Source organism: Talpa europaea, assembly GCF_964194135.1.
Source record: "Talpa europaea genome assembly, chromosome: 3".
Classification (NCBI taxonomy): domain Eukaryota; kingdom Metazoa; phylum Chordata; class Mammalia; order Eulipotyphla; family Talpidae; genus Talpa; species Talpa europaea.
The window spans coordinates 95,222,279-95,247,977 of NC_140069.1; the positions used below are offsets into that span (position 1 = coordinate 95,222,279).

A 25,699-nucleotide genomic window follows, 5' to 3' on the forward strand; every position below is an offset into this window, starting at 1 on the left:
CCGGATAACCAATCTCAACACTTCAGCTTTATTTTATAGCTCTAACTTTCTGGTTATATGTTAATGATATTTCTTTGCTAATCGGGAATTTAGAATGTAATGAGCCTCCATCTCCTCATCAAATCCACATTGCAAATCCTAGCTTTCTCCACAATGGTAGAATGAAGTATTTCTGAGTACACCTTGTAAAGCTATAATAGTGTAAAGAGAAAAAAAAAGTTTAAAACGTAATCCTATATTGACTTTAAAACTTCCCAATTCCAGTTGTATTTCACATTAAGCCAATTTTCCTTTAAACCTTAAAGTTAGGTGTAATTTGCTAGTTGAATCTGCACAATTTTTACTAAATTTAACATTCTGAACAATTTAGTAATAAAAGGAAATCACTGTTAGATCAGTAGGTTAGATCCAACTAACCTTATTATGAGAATTTTTTTAAGATTTATTTTTATTTATTTATGCATACAAGAACTGGGGTATAGGCCAGAGATGTGGAGGGGTGCGAGGATTCACCAGAGACAGAGTGGGGGCAAAGCAGGTAGACCTACTGAAATACACTGCTGAGAGGATCAGAGGAGGAGAGAGAGGTCTGCTGTGCCATGTGGGTTAGCTCCTGGCAGGGGATGGAACTCATGCTGCAGTGGCTGGTTATCACTTGATAGTACTGAGACTTTAACCACTGCTCCACCAGGGATACCCATTGTGAGATTTTTTTTAAACTACTACACCTAGATCTTTTTGGAAGTATAACTTATTTTTCATTATAACTAAAAATCTTTTATTAAGTTCTAGGTTAAAATGTTTTACAACACAGACAAAAAATGGTGTTTGTAGTAAAAATGTACAAAAAGTAAGAACTGGATTCTCTGATTACCTAAAATACTACTCATTCTACTATAAAAAATAATACCATTTAAAATATTAATAAGGAACAATTGTAATATTCTGGGTGTTTTATAGTAATCATAACATGCATGCGGTCTATACAAATAGTAACTCATTCTGAAACTCTAGACTCTATTACATGCAGTGTCCAAATGAATCAATATATGAGAATTCATGATGATCATAAGTGTAACAAAGTAATACTGCTAGTACTAAAAGAATCAATCCTGAGGCACATTATAGCAAACTGATTAAAGTTACATTGGAGTCACACAAGTTGAAACTCCAAGCCTGTCACTCATAGTTTTAGGACTTTGAGCAAATTATTTAAATTCTCTGCACCTCAATTTTCTAATCCCTAAGATGCAGAAAATAATAGTAACCTATTAATGAATTAATGTAAGTATGAAATAAGTTTATTCAGGTAAGGTGTTTGAAGTTATTGTTGAAATAATAAATTTTATTTTATTAGTATTTTTTTAGGATTTATTTATTTATTTATACAAGAACAGGGGAACATGCCAGATGCATGGGAGGGTGAGAGAATTCACCAGAGCCAGAGTGGGGAACAGAACAGGCAGACTGATGAAATACACTGCTGAGGGGAGCAGCGGGTGCGGCAGGAGAGGTCTGCACGCCATGTGGGACCCTCGCCCGGTGGCCAGGGATTGAACTGGTGCTGCAGAGGCTGCAGGCAGCTACGCAGCCCAGTGCTCAACCACTGTGCCACCAGGGATTAGTATTCTTAACATCAGTTTAATCAAACTTCAGAAAAGTTCAACCATGGAAATTAATGTTGTTATTATAATGTACGCAATTATTTATAGACATACTCCTGTATACACATTTGTTAAAATGAAATCATAGCTGAGAAATGAAAGATTTCTTTCTTGGTAGGGAACTGTATGGGAACAAAGAAAGCAAAAGCATAAGAGAATATCTGGTTAAAGATGTTAGCATAGGGCCTCCCCGGTGGCGCAGTGGTTGAGCGCTGGGTTGTGAAGCTGCCCACAGCCTCTGCAGCGCCGGTTCGATCCCCGGCTGCTCCCTGGCCACCGGAGGAGGGTCCCACATGGTTCGCAGACCTCTCCTGCCGCCCGCTGCTCCCCTCAGCAGTGTACTTCGGTCCTTCTGCCTGCTCTGCTCCCCACTCTGGCTCTGGTGAATTCTCTCACCCTCCCGTGCTTCTGACTGTACCCAGTGCTTGTATAAATAAATAAATAAATAAATCTTTTAAAAAAAAGATGTTAGCATAGTATAAGACTGGTTTAAGTTCATTGTACCTTGAAATGACTGATTAACGTTGTTAAGCTTTTCAAAGAATCACAGTATCCTGAGAAGCCTTACATACGCATTTTCTTCTTTGCAATTCTAAATCCATCTATATCTTTCCATTTCTACTCCCCTGAGTTGACATCATCCTAACTGGGCTCATTTCTGTCTTCTCCCCTTCCTCACATCTTTTCATGGGGAAGTCACAAAATGACTCATACCATACTCAGATGTACAGAGAATATATAACTCCTATATTTCATTAAAACTTGTCTGAAATTCTAAAACTTCTCTGAGTTAGAGAAAACAAGAACTAGACATTGAGCACTGTCACCTGTTCTATGAATTAAGCAATTCAAGGTTAACATAACTTCTTTGGAATTCCTTATTCTAAACAAGCTGGTCCCACCAAATTTGCTTTTTGATCAGTTTGGAATGGGCAAGTCTGGAAAGCATTCTTCTCTCCTAAGATCTGTCAAACCCAGGACCAGCTTCACAGTTAAGTGCCTAGCTACATGTTATAAATTGATAAGCTCCAGAAAAAAGTTAGAAAAAAAGGAATTAGAAAATCACTTTTAAGTCATCTGCTTCATAAAGCTTCTATGCTAAGATCTGTCCCTGCTAATGAAAAATTATTTTAGATTAAGTCATAATTTTCTCCAGTTACTTATGCAGATCTTAAGAGGGCACAGTAAGCTGTTGTTAGTCAATAACATTTTAGTATGTGTTTATCTTACAGCCTCTCTATCAAGCCCAAAATCTTCAGCAAAACTGCACAAGAATCTTCCATTTTTTAGTAGCAGAGGCAGTACAGTGTTAGAGGAATGCTTAATAAAGTTCCTTGGAGTTTTTCATTCAAGGTATTATTCAAGTAGTAATATGATTATTCTTCATTTAAGGACATGAAAAAAGCTGATGAACATATGGAATTAATGACATATCCTACTGAAAAAAATAACAGCTCAGTTCCTCTGTGCTCTATAAATAGCATCAAGAAAGACTTTACTGACAAGTCTGAGGAATTCATCCAATATAAAAAGGTAACGTTTCAACCATCACCAAGCATTTTCCCACGTTTCCCAACGAATTTTTATTTAATCTTTATAATATTTAAAATTAGTTCTGATTAAAAAATTAGTTAAACTTCTCTCTAGCATCAGTTGACACTATAGGGAAAAGGTCCTCAAATAAGACTGTGTCTATGTCATTGTTGGAACAAAAAAAAATTTCTCACGAGGATCTTACATTATTCTTTCCTATGAGGCAAACCACGCATTTAAACAGTGACTTGAGGGCCTCCCCGGTGGCGCAGCGGTTGAGCGCTGGGTTGCGAAGCTGCCCGCGCGCAGCCTCTGCGACGCCGGTTCGATCCCCAGCTGCTCCCCGGCCACCGGAGGAGGGTCCCACATGGCGCGCAGACCTCTCCTGCCACCCGCTGCTCCCCTCAGCAGTGTACTTCGGTCCTTCTGCCTGCTCTGCTCCCCGCTCTGGCTCTGGTGAATTCTCTCACCCTCCCGCGCTTCTGACTGTACCCAGTGCTTGTATAAATAAATAAATAAATAAATAAATAAATAAACAAACAAACAAACAAAAGAGTTCTCCTTTAAAAAAAATAAAAAATAAACAGTGACTTGAAAAGTGTGAAACAGATACCACCATATACAAAAAACTAATTTATTGTAGAGGACCCAAGAGCATACAGTAGAGAAAGGAAAATCTCTTCAAAAAATGGTGTTGGGAAAATTGGACAGCCATATACTAAAAAATAAAACTAGATTACTGCCTCACACCATACACACAAATTAATTCAAAATGGATTAAAGATTTGGATGTAATAACCCCTTAAGCCATGAAATACATAGAAGAAAATAGGCAAAACAGCCCTTGAATTGGCTTCAGGGATATCTTTGGGGACTCAGTTACACAGAAAGGGAAACAAAAGCAAAAATAAACAAATGGAACTATAAATTAAAAGCCTTCTGCACAACCAAAGAAACTAAATGATACACTACCAAATGATACACTACCAAATGTGTACCCTATATGCAATAAGGGGTTAATATTTAAAATCTACAGACTTCATACAATTAAACAATCAAAAAATGAAAGAAAATCTAGATAATTTCCAGGTAACATTCAGAAAGCCAACAAACACATCACAGCATATAATCACAGAAATGCAAATCAAAACCACAGTGAGATACCACCATAAACATTGAGAATGGTCCATGACAAAAAGACCAGAAACAGGTGTTGACAAGGGTGTGGAAAAAGGGAATCCTTGTATACTCTTGAAGGGAATGTATCCTAGTCCTGCCTCAATAGAAACAGTATAGATTTTTCTCAGAACATTAAAAACAGAAGTAACATGTGATCCAGCAATTCCACTTCTGGGTATCTACCCAACAAATTCAAAGGAATATATGCACTCATGTATTCATTGCAACACTATTTATAGTAGCCAAGCTATAGAAACAGCCTAAGTGCCCTTCAATGGACACTTAGGCTAAAAAAGCTGTGGTATATATACCCAGTGGATTATACTGGCCATTTTAAATGTGTATAGTTTGTTGTATGAAAGTTGTAACTCAATAAATTTCTAAAATATATCAGATGAAATTTAAAATTCTATTTTTTTAACTTTTGAAAATCCTTTTCTACAAGATGACTATAATTTCTACAAGATGACTATAATTTCCTATATTTTTATGTCAGATTCCCTTAAAACATGCTATATGACCTGTAGCATATTTAGGTGGCACAGAGTTTTTCATGATTTTACTGAAATTTTTCATTTTGGTTTTGCCTTATTCTTTTCTATCTTAATAACACTATTTAAGTAATACCCATTTTTTTAACCCTCGCTATATATTTTCCCAAAGGCAAAAAGATTATTCTCATGACCTACCTACATTCACTGTCTTTGTATTTAAGTGAGGTAATTTTGCAAACAATTTTACAAAACAAGAAAATCCATGCTCAGTTTTCAACGAAGAGTTGGTATTCAGCTTTTTTGATTTCTAACTGTCACCTATCTGAAAAGTGAGGCTCCTTATAACAATAATATTCAGAAAATTTCAGGAGGAAAGATAATTAGTCAATAATTATTAGTAAATAACTAGGGAAACTAAGTAGTTTTCAGGATTCTATAGTAATCCTGAAGATAGATCTTAATTTGATTTTTAAAAGTTATATTGTTCAAACAATAGCATTTACATTATACTTGAGACTAAAATTAAAGCAAGAATTATAAACCATTTTATAGTCTTCTGAAGATTTCTCTGGTTGCTAGGTTCCTAAGTGTTATTACTTCAGGAGTGAATTCCATGAGGAAATTATTAACATGAAATGCATGGTAGTTCACTGTCTACTTTTCCTATTCACAGAGCTTTTTCACAAGATTTTTTAAGTTTCTGAAATAAATCCACTACATTTCTCAGACAAAAGCAAGAGGAGTCATTTTTGTATTTATCCTCGAATCACCATAACCTCTACTACCTGTGTCACTCTTCACACATCCCAGAAGACCTGACAGATACAGAATGGCTGCTCACAAATGTGCTTTTTCTGTATAAAAGCTGGGATTTTGCATAATGTGATCCTTACTCTGTAATAATAACATCAGCAACTGTTAACATTTATTGAGTACTTATTTTTTGCAAATACTGAGTTAAATGTAATTCTAAAAACAACCCTACAAGATAAGAAATGGTATCATCTCCCAGGAGAAGATAAGGAAATTTGTTACATTTAAGGACTATGCCCAGATATTTGAAACGTTTTGCTTATATATGGGAACTCCCCAACAAGCTCTTATTCGTAGTATCAGAAAAGTATTTTTTTCCTTCAAAGACTCATTCATTTATGCATACAAGAGCTGGGGTACAGGCCAGAGGTGCAGTGAGTGAGAGGATCCACCAGAGACAGAGCAGGGAGCAGAACAGGCAAGATGTACTGAAATACCCTGCTGAGGGGAACAGCGGCCAAGCCAGGAGAGGTCTGCTGCACCACGTGAACTCGTGCTGCAGAGGCTGAGGACAGCCTCATACACTGTGTCTTAACCCCTTGAGCCACCAGGAAAGCCTCATCAGAAAAGTATTTTGTAAATGATCGTGAAACTGGAAAACTTTCAAGCTTAAGATACTAGTATCACTTTTACTTTTTGTACTTTTTCTGCTTAGTTCCTACCTAGATTTTTTTGTCCTAACCTAAAGTATGATAATTGCATTCAGTATAATAGGAGTAAAGAAGAATATACCTGTCAGTTCTTCTGGGCATCTTAGCTGTCCAGGTATGAGTTAATTTGCATTTTTTAATGAGAGCAACTGAATGAAATGCCAAATGGTGATTAATTGCACAAATAGCCACTTTTGGGTGGCTTTTTTGTTTAGGGGGTCATAATTAGTAATATGAGCAGGAAATTTTTGTAAGAAAATTTTTTCTTTCTACCCTGCAGCTTATTATGTTTACATTTTAGGTCTGCTCCTTAAAATTGGCTAACTTCTCTAGGTTCTATTATGCTATCAAAATGGGGTTTTAACCAAGGAATTTTATTTATAGAAAAGTCTTCCTGAAGTTTCTCTATTAAAAATCTTTCAATTAAATAAGCCTGAATGGCCATCTGTGGTTCTTGGGACAGTGGCATCTCTTCTAAATGGAGCTGTTCATCCGATATTTTCTATCATCTTTGCAAAAATTGTAACTGTAAGTAAAACTAATTTGCTCACATTTTTAACAATTTTAAAGAATATGTATCCTGGGAGAACAGATTACTCTGATCCAGCAAGGGGAAAACCCAGGATTGGTGTCATCCTTAGTGTAGAACCCATTGATAGAAAGGTTAACTAATGATCTCAGGGGATAAACCAGGCTCTATTGTGAAGTGTTTGGCTAGGTCTTGTTGACTAGACAATCAGTAAAGAAATTACTTTGTTTTCTAATTTTGACTCCAGTGCTGTATCAGCATTCCAAAGCACTGAAGCAATAAGTTACACAAACACAACTACTTTCCTTTCAACTAGTCCGAACAATGGCATTTTTTATTACTAGCAAGCTCATAGAGAGGAAACAAGAGTTTGGAATTGTGTCGAAGGACCAAGAAAGTTAATGGATTCAGTGGTCTTCGCAGAGCCATTTAATTCTTCAGTCTCCCAGATTTGCACAGCTACACTTTGTTAACATAGATGTGTATGTATATGTATAGTTATGTTACATATATTGTAATTTGTAGTTCTGTATATTATAATTACTAACTTTTGGAATGATTTCCAGGGATGTATATAAAGATCTCATTTCAGATACTGTTCTAAAAATAGGGGGATATTAAAAAACCTGAGTTATTAAAGTTACTAGAAATGATTCAGGCAAGCTGGTGGTTTCTTTGAAAATATACTGTGATAATGACAGCAGGTAGAGAACACTTTTGGCTGATCACATACTTATATAACTTAAGTAAAAGAATTTTTAAAAAATTTAATCAAATGTAATGAATGTAGAGGATAAAATAATGTCATGCTTTTTTCCCTGTAAGTGTATATATAATCTTGTGTTGAAATCCATTCAAAAAATCCTAATAGACACTTTAGTTTTTTTCTCTTTCTTTTACATTTTCCTCCATCGCCTGATAAAAAATTATGTTCCTTTTCAGATGTTTGAAAATGATGATAAAAACACATTAAAGCATGATGCACAAATTTATTCCATGATATTTGTAATTTTGGGCGTTATTTGCTTTGTCAGTTATTTCATTCAGGTAAGCTTGTAATGAGTAAATAAAAAAAGAACAAATAATTTTTATGCCATACTTGCTATTTTAAGTTAAAAACAATAATAACTAAATATAATAACTAAATGAAATGTAAGTAACTAAATATAGCAACTAAATATTACAAAGAACTAAATATTACAAAGAAATAAAGAGATTAAGAATTAATGTAGAATTTGTTTTCCAGGGATTGTTTTATGGCAGAGCAGGGGAAATTTTAACCATGAGATTAAGACACTTGGCATTTAAAGCCATGTTATATCAAGTGAGTATTTAGTTGATTTTTTTTCTTATTTTATTTAAAACATGTTTTTAAATGTTGGAACATTTTTAGTTTTTCAAGACATCTCTTGACATAATATTTCCTTTAATCATTTTAAGAGCATGTTTTTTGTGTTCCAAGCAGCAAGAAATCTGATGTCAAAACATAATATGTATTTCCAATCAAAAAAGTTCAAAATTATTTAAAATACAGCTTATAGAAAACAAGGATGAAGAGTCCACTCCTTGCTTCTTACATCTATTTTAACAAATATTTCTTTTAATGTGTAATTTCTACCATCAGAATGAAAAACCAAATTCAAACTAAAAGGGAGAGCTAACACCTGTAATATCTTGGGAAACAGACGTTATTTTTAATTATGTTTATTGAGGTAACTTTGATTTACAATACTATAATAATGTTTAGGGGTTATAGAATCACACCTCTATAACTATATGCTATCAGATCACGCCTACCATCAAAGCCCCAGTAATCCTCCATCAGACCCTTCCCCTTTTGTTCCCTACCCTTTCCTTAGGTAGCCTCAATTCTACAGTCGAATTTCATGGGTTTGTTTTGTTTTTATCAGTTCCTTTGCTTTTTTTCCTCACTTATGAGTGAAATCATCCTGTATTTTTCTTGAGAAACATTTTTAAAGGAGGAATTCATTTATCTAATTCTCATCCATATAAACAGCTTACTGTTACTTCATTCTAGACTTCTGAAAGCAGCCAATCTCTCCAGCCTCATCAGAAGAGCCCTGAATTCAGATAACATCATTCTAACTGGCAGGTTCGGCCTGTCACACACTTGATCAATGACACCTGTGAAATAACTAAAAATAGGTAGATCAGGTAGTGATCTTGAGAAGTGAGTCTTGGAAGCAATTGACAGAAATGTCTAAGATTGGCACCTCTAAAATTCCTTCAGGAAGCCGAGGTGTATTGGGTTACTCTGAAAGCCAGTAATCATTTGGAGCCCTTTGCCTCACTTTCTCTCCGAGAATGCACCATGCAGAAGCAAATAGCTTCCTGCTAGGGTCATTTCTTTGCAGAAATTGAGTTGTCATTCCACTCAAATTGTCAAAACCAGTTTTTAAATCTTGTAACTTTTAGGAGTAGTACTCAGAGGAGCACCAGGTAACAAAACGCCTGGGCCTTTGTGCTCTTTGAGAACAACAAGATATAAAATTCTGCAAAGGGTAAAGCAACTGAGAGGTTTCCCAAAGCAACTTGATGCTCTGAAGCATTTGGTGCCTGATACCCTCTGCTCATAAAGGTCCTATCTCTGATCTGTGCTCCACAATTGGAAACATTCTTTAATCCAGAAAAACAAAAATCTACTTGAAGGATCATAAAGTGATTAAACACTTGCACATCTCACTCATCTTGAACTTGTAATATTATTTTGTTTTTGTTTTTTATGAACACCTTATGTCTTTACCTCAACTATTTGATGAAATAATGTGGAATTTTAATTAACTAATTCTGCATTTCACAGTGGTTGACAAGTTCTGCTTATTTTGGGGTTTTCTGTTGAATTCATGTTTTTCCATATACAAGGAAATTAATAATCAATTTTCCAGGAGTTATTGAAAAATGTTCCCTGCATGTCTGATTGCTTTAAACAAAAAACTAAATTTTAACTATTCAAAATATTACTTTGAACTTCCTCTCTGTTCACAGGAAACTTTTGGTAATGGAGTCTCAAAGCCCTGAGCCAATTTAACCAGTGAAATTGTTGTTAACCAAATATCCTAATGGCTAATACTGGATGTTAGTCCTCTGCTAGCATTACCCCTGTAAACACCACGACAATAACATTCTCATACCAAGTAGCTTCTGCTGATAAGAATGGACCAATCTAGAAATGGAGCCATAAACTCTGATCCTTCAAAAAACACGCACATACAAGGACTTGCCCAGAAACCCTATGGTATTCCTAAGGCATTCTTAATTCCCCATAAATTCAACTGAACCTTTTTTTAGCTCACCTTTTGTTTTCCTTGTTCATTCTGCAGATTTTTGTTTTTTGTTTTTGTTTTTGCCTATCTTTGTTTTTTTTTTTTAATAAAAGGAAAGGAGTAGAACATCTGGCTTTTCTTTATAAATATATTTCCAACTTCACTTTTCTCTATAGTAAGAAAAGCTCCTGATAAACAGTTTTACCATACTCTTACTACCTGGTTTTAGTCCTAAGATAAGGCTTTTTTAAAGTGCAGAAAGCATGCTCAGACTTGCAATGCTGTTTGTAACCATTTTTAAATCTCATATGAGACAGAGGTGTTTATAGACAGGTACGGTAAAAGTATAAAATCTGTATTTTCTTTGATTACATGAAGTCCTTTAAAAGAATGTTTTTATTGGTGCTGATTCCGATGGTAATAAAAAATACTGTTCATTGTGTTTCAGACGTAAAAATGTATTTTATTTTTATTGAGGAAACAATTTATAGCTGCACACGATTTAGAGATACAGGGTCACACCTCTTCTGATGTATGTTGCCAAACCACACCTACCACTAATACACTCATAATCTTCAGCCATAGTCCACTACATTCCCTCCTAGTTCTGCCCTCCCCCTCTGGCAGCTTCAGTTGTATAGTCAGATTTCTAGGATTGATTTGGTTTACTTTTGTCTGTTTCATTGCTTTGTTTTTCTATATTCCACATATAAGTGAAAGCATCCATTGTCTGTCTTTGTCCTTCTGACTTATTTCACATAGCATTATCCCCTTCAGTTCCACCTAAGTTGTCATAAATGGCAACATTTCATCTTTCTTATAACTGAGTATTATTCCATTGTGTATATACACTGCATCTGCTTTATCCATTCATCTGTCACTAGACATTTAGGTCGTTTTCGTAACAGGAACTTCTGAATCTTCCTTTCAGCATTTTTTTTTTCTTTCGGAAAAAGAGTTGATCCCCACCTCTCTGTTCTGTCATGTTGTGAGTCCAAGTAAATATTTTTTAAGCTATCTTTGAGACACATTCTCCACATAGTTTTAATCCACAAGAGATATAAGTGGTTTAAATGAGTAAGAAGAAATATTCAATAGCTAATAAAAGAAAATCCAAATTCCTTAGGTTAAGAAATGCTACAAGTACTGTCTGTATTTGCTATTGAAAATTAAATTGGTTATTACATTATCCTTTTTTTGTTTATATTTCTTACCTATTTCTTTAGATTGTGTGCTTCTTGTCTGCAGTGGTTTTACTTTTCTTCCTCCCTCTTCAGCTTCTCACAATGTCCAATTCTTGTACGATCTAGCAGTTAATATAAAGTGTCAGGAAAAGACTTGCCTATCAGGACCCTAAAGAGAAGATAGACATTTTTGTTTTCTTTTGTTTTAGTTTTATAACTTTATTTGATAATCAGTGGTTAGTTCTCACCAACATTGAGAGTTTCTAGATTTTTGAAAGTTGTGACAGGTACATAGATAACCTGTGCATACAGCTTGTTTGGTGACTCTTCATCTTCATCATTGTATTTCCTTATTCCTTTGACCCAGAGAGCTTTGTTGAGCCTGGTGTCATTGTGCACATCTGGAGTGCCCATTTCCTTCATTGCAAATTTCGAGATCTCTTTGAGTGCTTGAGGGGCGAACTTCTCAAAGCCCACTCCATGGATGTGCTTGTGAATGCTGATGGTGTATTTTCTGGTAACTACCTTGTTGATGGCAGAATGGCCCATTTTATCACCATTCTTTGCAGGAGCCATTAGGCCTAACCTGAACATGAAAGGAGAAGATAGACTTCTTATCATTACTCAGTTTAGTTAGAAAGATTTGAAAATATTTCTAGATTGTGTTGTAAGTTACCTTACTTTTTAAATATAGTCAGCTTTTCACAAATTTACAACTTAGTGGTTCAAAATGACCATTTTTAATATTATTATAGAATTTGTAACACAATAATGAGTCCAAGGTTTTAGGTTTACATTCTTCAGTTTACATCTAAGTATAGATATTTGTAAAATAAGGAACAAAGGTCATTTGATCCATAGTATTTAGAAGAGTTAAGTATCTGTGAGTGACAATACAAGCAAATGCCTTCTGTTTTACAACAGCAAAATCACAAGTCAAAGAAGTGTCTTTTTGATAACCATATGTTAATTTCTTTGTTACCTAGGACATTTCCTGGTTTGATGATAAAGAAAACAGCACAGGAGCCTTGACAACAATACTAGCCACAGACATAGCACAAATTCAAGGAGTATGTATATTGCTTATTTTAAATGGTGTATGTATGTGGTGTGCATGTGTACACAGATATATCTGTCTGTATTTATATATGTGAATTATCTTGAGATGACCCATATGCATAAGAAGACCAGGGAAGTCTCATAGCTCACAGAGAACACTCGATGAAAGATAAAAGTAAACCTTTCATTTCTGGGTCTGTTTAACCAAAAAGAAAGATTTCCACATATAATAGGATAACCAGAAGCCTAAAGATGATACCAAAAACTGAGTTAGAAAAAAAAATCTGAATTAAATAGTAAGAAAGGAAAAAAATTAACAAAATGAAAATACACACTTGAAATTTAGATCTTTTAAAATATGAAAAATTTTGCTTCCCCAGAAAATAAGTCTTATTTAACATGTCTCACAAGTTAGATTCATGTGTTTATCTGGAAATGATTAAGTGCTAGTTGTTATGCTAGCTAGTTGATCAAGTTAAACAGATCAAGTAATGTATAAACAAAATATTTATACATCATGTTCAGAATCAATGACAAGATAGCCAACATAATGTATATCAAAGTCATTCTTAAATAAGCATGGGGGTGGGCCTCCCTGGTGACACAAGGTGTTAAGTCTCAGCACTATGAACCTATCCGCAGACACTGCAGCATGCATTCAATCCCAGGCCAGGGAGCTAACCCACATGGTGCAGCAGACCTCTCCTATCTTGCCTGCTGCTCCCCTCAGCAGTGTTTCAGTTGACCCTCCTGATCTGCTCCCCCCTCTGTCTCTGGTGAATCATCTCACACCCACCCCACACCTCTGGCCTATATCCCAGCTTTTGTATGCATAAATAAAGAAAATAAATCTTTAAAAATGTTTAAAAATCAAAAGGAATAAGGTAATACGGAATAAAGAGTAATTCATTTCAATTATTTGGATAAGATTAACCTTTATATCATACATGGGATTTAAACTCTGATTGAGAAAAGGCATACAAAATAACATTTCTCACTTTTAATTTTTTTTTAAGATTTATTTTATTTATTTATACAAGCACTGGGTACCGTCAGAAGCACGGGAGGGTGAGAGAATTCACCAGAGTCAGAGCAGAGAGCAGAGCAGGCAGACTGATGAAGTACACTGCTGAGGGGAGCAGAAGGTGGCAGGGGAGGTCTGCGCACCATGAGGGACCCTCCAGGCCGGGGGATCAAACCAGCGCTGCAGAGGCTGCGGGCCGGGGAGGCCCCCCACTTTTAATTTAAGCAAGAAAAAGTTTTCATTCTCTTTGTAAAAATAAGAACTATAACAGAGTTATCAACTTTGCTTGTTTTTTATCATGCATATGGGAGAAAAGGAACATCAGAGATCTACCTCTGAATGGCAGAAAAATCTTAGAAGTATTCTTCCTATTTAGAAATACTGAAGTATCAATTACAGTACTGTTACCAGAGCAACAAACTTTCCATTAAAATAACCCTTCAAAATTGCATTTTCTTTTGGAGGCTATTTCCACAGCACATGGCAACAGTACCAATTTTTGTAACTTTTCAAGACCTCTGTTCAGTACAAACATCTGCACCAATATTTCTGTTACCTGAGAATTGAACATGTTGGTTACACTTGTCAATAGTTACATACTTACATATTGGTTGGGAAAACCAATGTTATGATGTAGCAAGAACTCAAGAGGAAAGGGAGCAACATCTTCATCTCTTCCTGAAATGCCTTCATAATTTTGAAAACAAGGCTCTAAATTTCATTAGACACTATTTAAATTTTATAAAAGCACCAAGAAACTCAATTTTACTGGCATAAATGAGAAAAATGATGTATAGATTTTCACTTAATAATCAAATAGTGGGCCTCCCCGGTGGCGCAGTGGTTAAGCGCTGGGTTGCGAAGCTGCCCGCAGCCTCTGCAACGCTGGTTCGATCCCCGGCTGCTCCCCGGCCACCAGAGGAGGGTCCCGCATGGCGCGCAGACCTCTCCTGCCACCCGCTGCTCCCCTCAGCAGTGTACTTCGGTCCTTCTGCCTGCTCTGCTCCCCGCTCTGGCTCTGGTGAATTCTGTCACCCTCCTGCCCTTCTGACTGTACCCAGTGCTTGTATAAATAAATAAATAAATAAATCTTAAAAAAAAAAAAGAATAAAAAAAATAATCAAATAGTAAGCATTGCACAGTAGAATTACCTGAATGGCAACATCTATGTTTAGGAATTCTAGAGTTCACTACAAGAAGCAGAAATATCAATCCTGATAATTCCATTTAAACCCCCATTCCACAAATCTTGCTGTTTGTTTCTTTACTGTGCTAGTGTTTTTCTCTTACTACCTATCATTCAAGTCTTTTAAGAATCCAGTAAAATCAATATCCTTACCAGTAAGGTAGTACTGAAAGATCAGTATTACTCACTCAACATTCATTAGTTGGTTCTAATAAGTAGTGTTACCAAGAGAAATTAATGAGAATATTTGTCAGCCTGGTTCCTTATTAGCATCTTGCTAATTCCATTTAATCACTTGAAACTTTCTTGTTGCAATTAGAAAACATTGATAGCATAATAATTCCTTTTCAATTCAAACCAGATTCACTGAATAAGAAATAATATGTAAAGAATAAATGGTTGGAATACTGATGGCAGATTTTAAAGTCACTGAATTTAAAAAGTAAATCAACCAAAGAATTCCAAGAATGAGGCTGTGTCTACTAAGATGTAAATCACATAAACTCTTGCTTTATCATAGAAAGATAGAGTCATATCTAACTTGCATAGATATTCTTTCTGTCAAAGAAGAATTATTTAAGAATCCTATTTGTCCATTACCTTTTTTCACAAGGAAACTAGATTATAGATGAATCAGTAAATAATAATTCATGTCAGATCAACCTAAGACATATTCCCTCTCAGTTTCTTTAGCCTATAATGCCAGTTATATTTTATTAAATCTGTGATGGTGAATATTTATAAAATAACTACTTAATAATAATCAATATTATTTTGAATCCTTTACTAATGACTGAAAATATATTTTCCTGACCATTTTTAGCAGCTCTGATACTTGTGAACATTATGAGAAAAACATGCTAGTGATATTAAAGTTCTAGGGAGACATGATTCCTAAAATAGCCCATTGAATAACTGAAACTGTTTTAGCCTTAGGTAAGGGTTTATTACCTTACATCTGTCAGCAAACTATTTTCTTTGTACTATGTAGTTTTATTAAAGGTATAAAACCATTTTTTAGATTCCACAAAATTACAAGGTATTTTTTTCTGTATATTTTAGCTACCCATTTTCATCACCAAAATTCATGTATCATTTTTGTTCACAAGAACACCACAGTATACACTTGATATACAACAGACTGAAAGTCCAGAAAGTCTCATTAGAGCTAAAATCATATTATCCCATTAGATATCAAAAAAGTATCATTTATTAATCCCAATATCCCATTGAGTCAGCTATATAGAATTCAGATATCATTACTGGGACAATGGGTGACCTCGTTTCTTAATTTAAATTCTGGACCCAGGAAGTGTACAAAGCAGTTTGACATTACTTGTGATTCATACAATGACATTACTTGACATTACTTGTGATTCATACAATGCTAGTAGTCCTCTTAATGACTTTACCAAAAATATGGTTGGCATATGATTACTATTTTGATTTATAATTTTAAATTCATTAAAGACATTATCAAGTCTATAGCAAAAGCTAATATCCAAAGCCATTTAATTTTTGATAATCATGTTTCAAGTTGATTGGTTCTTCTTATAAAGAAAAAATTAAATCTCAACCTCAAACACAAAATACTGCAGTAAAATTTTACCAGTGATAAACCTCTAATTATTGTATAGTAAGTAAAGTCAAGATATTCGGCTATTTTTCACAAAAACAGAATAAAGATAGTTAAGTCTATAAGAGCAAGTGAACTTTTCCATTGACAATACTGATCCAGTAATGCATGATAAACTTAATTTTTCCCACAAAATAGTTGCTGGTGAATAATAAGTTAGTAGGCTTTAAACGCCATACATGGTTTTCACAGGCTGTAAATTTGCCTAACTAAACCTTTTCTTCTGTTCTATAAATGTTTTCACCATTCGTTTTAATACATCTTAAAAAATTGTACTTAGTTTGCACTTAATTTTTACCAACTTCTTTGAAAATGTTCTTACCTTTAGTTGTTCTACACAGACTATTCATAGCAGCTAATTTTCAGTCACTTCATTCAGCATTGGCTTCTCAGAAAACTAACAACTGATAAGTATCATTAACATATGTTAACTCCCTAAGAGCCAGGGAAAACTACTCAAAATAATCTACTAGAGCTTGTTAGAGAGGCAAGACCCTTCTGCATACTCTACCCAATCAATGCCTTGTGAATCATGAGGTTTTTCCAGTCAGTCTGGTGTGAACACATTATGCTGAGTCTTGACAGATGCATTGTTCAGCTGAGTACTCAAGGATATCCTCTGCAGATATCCAAATTTCTCTTTACATATATATATATTTTATATATTACTATAATACATTATTATATTATAATAATATATAGTATAATATATAGTATATATACACAATTTTATATATATTTTATATATATATTTTATATATATATATATATATATATATATCCTCTCTAGTGTTCTGTGCTGCAAACTCTAATTTCCAAAGACTCCTCAGACTCTCACTTTGTCTCCTCAACTGAGAGAATCTATTGGGTTCTACCTCACTTCACACTCCCTACCCTGCAGCCTGAAAGCACTTTCAAGAAGTAGCAGGAATTTAGAAAACCTAAATAAGGGACCAGGAAAAAGACTAATTATAATAAAGAAAAAAATCAAAATCAGCAAACAACTATAAACCAGAGACACACTACAGGGTGGAATGGGGAGGGGTTGGGGAAGAGAAGAGAGATTAGGGTCAAAATAAGGGGGGTGGGAATTGTATGGGGAATATAACCAAAATGAAAATGCATACATTGTGCAAAAATGAAAAATGATGTAAAAAGAAAGAAAGAAAGAAAGAAAATGAAGAATATTAAAAAAAGAAGAAGAAGAAGAAGTAGGCTGGGGCAATCATAGGGCTAACCTTGTTTGTTTTCCGTCCCTGTCCTTGGTTGCCTTTGGTCCAATATCTTGAAGACCACTGACTCTTGTATTATGTCTATTTATATTTGTTTCAGCTGAAAGGAAAATTCATTTCCTATTACTTCCTGTTGATCACACTGTATTTCTACAATTGCATATTGAGCTTCCTTCTATTTGTTTTCTTGCACTAACCATTCCTCTTTGTACACTTGAATCTTCTTATCAAGGTTGTATTTAGCATAATACCTTAGACATATCTCCAAAAATAATTGTTATCTAAAGATAACAATTGCTTTTGATTTCCAAAAGAAAAATGTACCTGTGTTTTTGTACATTTTGCTGAAGAACCTAACAAAGTTTAATTAAATTTTCCTTTGGTTCCTGTTCTAAATTCTTTCCAGAGGTACACATACTGTTCCTTTAGGTCTTTAAAACCATTTCCCATTTTTCTTTAGTTCTTACAGTATTTTTGTCTGTTGTTCTCTGTTAATCTTCCTGGATCAGGATAAATATATGTAGATTCTTCTTATCCTACCACCATCAGGAAAAGGCAGGGTTTATAACCTGTCCTTGGGTGCACTGATTGAATATTTCATTGTTTGAGGTAGCTTTAACCAAAATGCCATTGAAAAGTTATTAGTCTTATTTTCAAGCAGTAAATTAGTACAGAGTTGATAGCCCAAGTTTATTGAATGAGCAAGGATATGCAAGTGCAACTCATTTTATAGAAATTGTTAAATTCCAAACACAAAGCTGAAATACAAGACTGACTCATCAAAACTCTGGCAAGTTTACACTTGGATGTTTTTATTTTTATTTTTAAATTTTTTTAAGATTTATTTATTTATACAAGAACCGGGGTACAGGCCAGACATGCAGGAGGGTGAGAGGATTCACCAGAGACAGGGCAGGAAACAGAACAGGCAGACTGATGAAATACATTGCTGAGGGGAGCAGTGGGCACTACAGGAGAGTCTACTTCACCATGTGGGATTCTCGCTGGCCGGGGGGTATCGAACCCATGCTGCAGAGGCTGTGGACAGATTCACAGTGCTACAGTCATCTGCCTGTGCCACCAGGGAGGCCCCTTGGATGTTTTTAAAAATGTACATAGTGCTTAAACTAATTTTAAGTGGCATTGAAATGCTTATCTAGTATAGCCCTGTTAAGTATCTCTACTTCTTTAACACACTGCATGATTTTATAAATAAAAGCTATAATCCTCAGCATGCTTTCTGTCTTTTCCTGGTTTCTACTACTTCATTTTCTTTTGATTTATTGTTGTAACCTTTAAAGTTAACAGGATAAAAACAGAGAAAGGTAGTGAAAAAAGGAAATACATCATGACCACCTAATAGGAAATACTTGAACACAACAGAAAAACTGCCCACCGGATATATTTTATACTTTTGACAAGATAGGTATAGTGTCAAGAACTGATATCTGAAAAAGGAAAAGTCACCAGGTCAAATGTGAACATAAACTACAAAGTCAAAATTAGTAAACAAAATTAGTAAATGCATAAATAAATTTTTTTTAAAAATAAAAAAAATTTATGCTACAAGGCATAAATTATCAAGTAATTGATTGATGTCAAGTAATTTCTTTATAACTTTAACAAATTTTATATTAAAATAACAATGAATATCTTATTCATAAAGCTTGATCGTAATTTTTAAAAGTACTTCTAACTTGCATAGCAAAATATATAAAAGATTGAAGTGGCTTTATGAGCATTTAATAATTAATATAGGATGGGGTCTCCAACTGAACCAACTGCATAAGTTCCACAGACTCTCTCTCTCTCCAGGTGGCTAGTCTGTGTAACAGTAACTCTGAAATTCTTGTGAGGGGTGGGAGGAGAGGAGCAAGTACTGTGAACTTAGTTTGCTAGAACTACCATAACAAAGTACCACTGACTAGGTGACTTAAACAACAGGAATTTATTGCCTCATAGCACTAGAGATTAGAGGTCCAAGATCCACGTATTAGAAGGATTGTTTTCATTCTGAGTTTATCCTTGACTTGTAATGATTTGCTTTAACTACCAGGCAAGATGCTAGGTACCTTCACACAGTCTTTCTTCAGTGTGGGTGCAAGAAATCTTCCGAATTTTTTGTTCTTGTAAGAACACCAGTCTTATTGTAAGGACTCACCATAAAGACTGCTTTTTAATTTAATTACCTCTTTAAATACTTTGTCTCCAAATACAGTCACATTCTGAGTACATGGTGGGGGGTCAGGAATTCAACATAGGAATTTTGGAAGGGGACATAATTCAGCCCACAACTTACACCATCATTCATCTGTTATCTTTATTTTTTTTTTTTTAATTTTTCTAGAGGCATGTCTTGTCTTATTTATTTATTTATTATTTGTTTGTTTGGTTTATACATGCACTGGGTACAGTCAGAAGCGCGGGAGGGTGAGAGAATCACCAGAGCCAGAGCGGGGAGCAGAGCAGGCAGAAGGACCGAAGCACACTGCTGAGGGGAGCAGCGGGCGGCAGGAGAGGTCTGCGCGCCATGTGGGACCCTCCTCTGGTGGCCGGGGAGCAGCCGGGGAGCAGCCGGGGATCGAACCGGCGCCGCAGAGGCCGCGGGCAGCTTCGCAACCCAGCGCTCAACCGCTGCGCCACCGGGGAGGCCCTCATCTGTTATCTTTAAACTCTTGAGACATACAGTAAAACTAGCATTAAGTGCCAAATGACATTCTTATTTCAGCCTCGCAGTTCTTAGAGTTAGAACATAATACACTAAGACACTTAAAATAGATTTTTTTTTTGTCTTCCTTAGCTTTCAGCATGTAATGGTTTTTGGTGTTTGCTGTTGTTACTTGGTTTTACTTTTTTGAAGTTGTCTTTGATAGTTTAGTGAGAAATAACAGATCATTGTCAAATACAGCCTCAAAACTGAAACCATGAAAGTATTTTTAGGAATAAGGTAAAATCTCTGGTGGAGGAGAGAGCTTTCTTATTGTTGTCATTTTAATGATGATTCTAATTTGAGGGTACTTTAGTAGAAATTGGTGTAATCTTTTAAAGAAGCAATTTGATAATATCTATTAAAAATGTAAGCATACCTACCCTTTAACATATAGTTCCAGTCTAAGAATTTAACATTAGGAAATAAAAGATGAGCACAAATATTTTACACGAAGATATCCAGTGTATATTTTTTTAAGTGAAAAATTGTAAGTATTCTAAATATTTTTGAAGAAAACTTAGTGACCCAAGAAAAAGCTGACATTATGAAATGAAGGGATGAAAGCAGTATATAAAGCAACCTACACACAATAATCCTAATCTAAATGTGCATATGTATTAATAAATCAAGATAAAAGTATCCCTTTAAGCAGGTGGTATTTCATTTCCTATAGTCTGTGTCAGTCTTGCTTCTATACAGTTTTCTATGGTGTCCCTCTAAACTAAAAGCCAGTTCTTTTGGACTTCTCAGTATTGAACATGATAAAAAAAATTGTAATAATTCATTAGCACAGGGTTGAAAATATATGTGTATTATTTAATCTCTAAGTATAAATTCAAAGTAAAAATCTAAGTATTAACCCTAAGATAGAAACTGTAGTAGGAATTCTTGAAAATTTGAAATTAGCTAAGTTTTTTTTCCCAAAACATGTCTGATTGCAGGCAACAGGGTCAAGGATTGGTGTCTTAACACAAAATGCAACTAACATGGGACTGTCAGTTATCATTTCCTTCATATATGGATGGGAGATGACACTCTTGATTCTGAGTATTGCTCCTGTACTTGCACTGACAGGAATGATTGAAACTGCAGCAATGACTGGATTTGCCAACAGGGATAAGCAAGAACTTCAGCGTGCTGGAAAGGTACAGTAAAGCCCATTCTTACCATCACAACATTTTGAGAGAAAACCAGAGCTCCCATCTTTATATGTTAACCACATTTTTTAGAAACTGTAAAGTGGTGTATACATATATAATACACAGAGCAGTTTAGCATGGGGTGTTGCTATGTTATAGATATGTGGTGCATAATTTAGAGCATGGCGTCAAATTTAGTGAGTTAGAATTCAGATTCTAGATAAAGTGTACTAAAGATTTTTTAGTACATGAAACACCTACCATTATAATATGCAAAACACTTAGAATACTGTTTGAAAGACACTAAGTACACCATAATGCCAGTTGATTGTACTGTTAGCATATCATGGGTAAATTTGATACCATCATGATTCCCCGTTCTCTGGTTGTTATATGATTAAATTTTCCTGAACAATTCTGGGTATTCTGTTTTTCAAAATAAACAATAAAATGTAATAGTTACTGAATACAAGGCAATGGGCTAATATTCATAGTCCCTAAAACAAGATATTACAGGTAAGGACCATTTTTATTCTGATTAAAGTGAAAATTGTATTTAATTACCTGGAAAAATGCTTTGATATAGTTAAGTTTCTCAGAATCAAATTCATAAAAATAATCATGCCATTGGAGACTTAGAGAATCATTAGAATTGCAAGATCATAACATCTAAGAACTGAAAGTGATGTCATTCGATCTAATCACACACCCAAAGTCAGAATCCCTGTACAACATACTTGTCAAGTATACACCCATCGTCTACTCATTCCTTCCTTCTAGTCTCAGGCAGTGCATTACTTTCCAGATTGTCTACCCTTGGAAACCCTTGAAATATAAGCAGTTTTGTTTTGTTTTGTTTTGTTTCTTTATTTTATGGCCTTCTATCTTATTCTTCTTGATTTTCATCTTGGTAGAAATCCAAAGTCCATTTCTCCTGACAGCCTTTCAGAAGCTATATCATGTAAATGAGTTTTATCTAGGGCATCCATCCCCAGTTTTTTAAGCCAGCCCTCTCATGATACAGTTTCAAATATCTTTACTACATTGAAAATGATTTTAATATCATTTATGGCCTGCATCATAGAGGCTGTCACTGTTGATACATTATAATTGGCTTGTATACTCATGAATAGGGATACCAAGTGATTGGCTCAGAGAAATCTAGTTTTTGTGCCCTTTGGACCTTTCCACCTTTCTTGCCCTATTGAAGGATAGGGCAGTACAGGCTGAACTATATAGCATGTATTTGCCTTAGAGATAGTGAATAATTTTTAACCTCCCTGTTTGTAAAATATCACGAATTCCTAATTAACAGGACCCTAATTATTTATTTTCATTCACCTTATTTTTTATGTCTTGAGTTTTAGTTGTATATGTCCCCAGTATAAGCATCTAGCACTCATTCAGAAAAAGTTTACCCATTACTAATTTTATTTTATTATTTTACCCATTCTAAATTTCATTATCCTATTTTACAAGATAGCAACCGAAACTGTGGAGAATATACGTACTATAGTGTCATTAACAAGAGAAAAAGCCTTTGAACAAACATACGAAGAAACTCTTCAGACTCAGCACAGGTAATTGTAGATTCATTCCAACTTCATTAACAATCATTTGTTCCTACAAAAGCAGTATTCCTGAATATCTCTGGTGGTTTACTCTAGAATTTGCTCTAGAATCTTTCCTGATAATGGCATATCACTTTTTCTCATATGACTTCACCAAAAGAAGACTGGAAGAGGAATCAAAGGCAAATACAGTAAGAATAAATGTTTTTTAATTCCCCCCACACTACTATGTACTGTCCATTACCATGTATTATCCATTATCAAGTCTACACCTTTTTTAATATTCCTAACACAGGGCCTCCCCTGGGGGTGCAGCGGTTGAGCGCTGGGTTGCGAAGCTGCCCGCAGCCTCTGCAGCACCAGTTCGATCTCCGGCTGCTCCCAGGCCACTGGAGGAGGGTCCCACATGGCGCGCAGACCTCTCCTGCTGCCCGCTGCTCCCCTCAGCAGTGTATTTTCAGTCAGTCTGCCTGTTCTGTTCCCCACTCTCTCTCTGGTGGGTCCTCTCACCGCCGCCACACCTCCGGCCTGTATTCCAGTTCTTGTATGCATAAATAAATAAATCTTTTAAAAAAAGAGAGATAAAACATTCAAGAAAAAATATGAGATTATTCAGTCCCTTACATTGAATCCTTCAAATAGTTCACATTTTAACACAAGTTACACACAATAAATGTGATCACTCCTTTAAATTTTAAACTAGTCTTGCTTATCACATTTACTTAGTAATGCACTTTGTAGTCCTTTATCAGAGAGATAGCTTTGTGTTCTTTTCTATTCATGCTTGTGGTTGATACCACCCTTTCGTTTTGCTATTTATTCTGTTAGTGTAAGATTACCTTAGAAAATAGGTCTCAATACGTCTAGACCAATTCTCTTTAACTCTTTCATTAGTTGTCCTTTCTCAAACCTTGTACACTCACTTGAAAGTATACAGAAGCAATGTTACACTGACGTATAAAGTATATAAAGAGAAAATTAGTGTTTTTTGTTTCTCTATAATTCTCAGCGGTTTTAATTTTTAGAAAAATGTATGTCGGGCCTCCTCGGTTGCGCAGCGGTTGAGCGCTGGGTTGCGAAGCTGCCTGCAGCCTCTGCAGCGCCGGTTCTATCCCCGGCTGCTCCCCGGCCACCGGAGGAGGGTCCCACATTGGCTCGCTGACCTCTCCTGCCGCCCGCTGCTCCCCTCAGCAGTGTACTTCGGTCCTTCTGCCTGCTCTGCTCCCTGCTCTGACTCTGGTGAATTCTCTTACCCTCCCACACTTCTGACTGTACCTAGTGCTTGTATAAATAAATAAATAAATAAATAAATAAATAAATAAATAAATAAATAAATAAATAAATAAATAAATAAATCTTAAAAAAAAAAAAAAAAGAAAAATGTATTCCCTTAAATAACATTTCTGTTCTTCTATATTCTTTATACTAGACCTACTAAAATGAACTTCCTATACTTCTTTCCCATTATTTGGTAAATTTTATGTATTTCAGAAATACTTTGAAGAAAGCACAGATCATTGGAAGCTGTTATGCAATCAGCCATGCCTTTGTATATTTCGCCTATGCAGCAGGATTCCGATATGGGGCCTATTTAATTCAAGCTGGACGAATGACCCCAGAGGGCATGTTCATGTAAGTTAAATAAATATATGAACACTTTATAACCAGAAAGTTAAAGGGCATTGTCATTTAAATCACATGTGTAAAAAAGACATGCTTGGAAATATTTTCTTTATTATTTAATATCTGAAAGTACAGTCGAGCTGGTAAAATACTACTACTGATATAACACAAATAATCTGAGTTAAATGCTCAAATAAACTATTCCCTGCTTTGGTTTACTAGACTAAGGAAATAGGAAGATAAATATCCATTCCTTCAAGAATTTGTGAGGCTTAATGGAACTCCAAGGGTGGAGCTGGCATTAATAGTTGTGACTGTAAATCAGTGAGGCTGAGTTCTTTGCTAAGCAAATACTCCAGAAGAAACACATATAAATGAGTATTTCCCTTTAGAAAAGTCATACTCAAAATTGATCATGGCACCTCAATGATGCTGCCTCATCCCACTACATTTGTTGGAGCAGCTACTTAAAAGAATTCTGTTCACATAGTTATGAATTTCTCTACTTTGTGGGAACACCTAAATTCAACTTCTCAAATTAGAAAAATTAGTTTTGATGGTTAAATCTGAGCTTCCTATACTTCCTTAAGATACCAGACATGTTGCTAAAGTATGTCATAATATCATTGTTAAACATTTAGAACTAGAGGGCCTCCCCCTTGGCGCAAGGAGTTAAGCACAACACTACAAAGCTATCCGCAGCCTCTGCAGCTCAAGTTCGATCCCGGCTGGCCAGGGAGCTACCCACATGTTGCAGCAGGCCTCTCCTGCCTCACCCACTGCTCCCCTCCCCAGTGTATTTCAGACAGCCTGCCTGTTCTGCTCACCACTCTGTCTCTGGTGAATCCTCTCACCCCCCGCATCTCTGGCCTGTACCCCAGTTCTTGTATAAATAAATAAATAAATAAATCTTAAAAAAAAAATTTAGAACTAGAGAAATCCAAAAAGTATTTGACTCCAAAACATAACCTTATGTTCATTTATTTATTTTAACAAACCCACCAAAGCATACTCATCAAAGCAAGGATCAGCCTCTTCAAAATAATGACTTGGAGAGTACCAAGAATGCTGCCATTGGCCTCCCCCGTGGCTCAGCAGGTTGAGCGCTGCACTATGAAGCTGTCTACAGCTTCTGCAGTGCCAGTTCGATTCCCAGCTGGCCAGGGAGAAACTCACATGGCATGACAGA

At 35.4% G+C, this 25,699-nt stretch overlaps 2 protein-coding genes across 2 annotated transcripts in view; one reads left to right on the forward strand and one right to left on the reverse strand.

Moving 5' to 3' along the window:
• The window catches only part of ABCB5 (ATP binding cassette subfamily B member 5), a gene marked incomplete at both ends in the record, with an annotated part of 94,972 nt that overhangs the window by 42,134 nt on the left and 27,139 nt on the right, over nt 1–25,699 (forward strand). The window contains 8 exons of the mRNA XM_084230118.1: nt 3,057–3,197; nt 6,718–6,861; nt 7,805–7,909; nt 8,109–8,186; nt 12,317–12,400; nt 21,119–21,322; nt 22,796–22,896; nt 24,379–24,519. Coding sequence (XP_084086244.1) covers nt 3,057–3,197; nt 6,718–6,861; nt 7,805–7,909; nt 8,109–8,186; nt 12,317–12,400; nt 21,119–21,322; nt 22,796–22,896; nt 24,379–24,519 — 998 coding nt within the window. The remainder of the gene's footprint in view (nt 1–3,056; nt 3,198–6,717; nt 6,862–7,804; nt 7,910–8,108; nt 8,187–12,316; nt 12,401–21,118; nt 21,323–22,795; nt 22,897–24,378; nt 24,520–25,699) is intronic.
• LOC311168545 (large ribosomal subunit protein eL31-like) lies at nt 11,568–12,087 on the reverse strand (the record flags this gene model as incomplete). The annotated part of the gene is made up of 1 exon (XM_084230119.1): nt 11,568–12,087. Exon 1 carries the CDS (start codon nt 11,949–11,951, stop codon nt 11,568–11,570), a length of 384 nt encoding a protein of 127 aa, XP_084086245.1. The 5' UTR covers nt 11,952–12,087.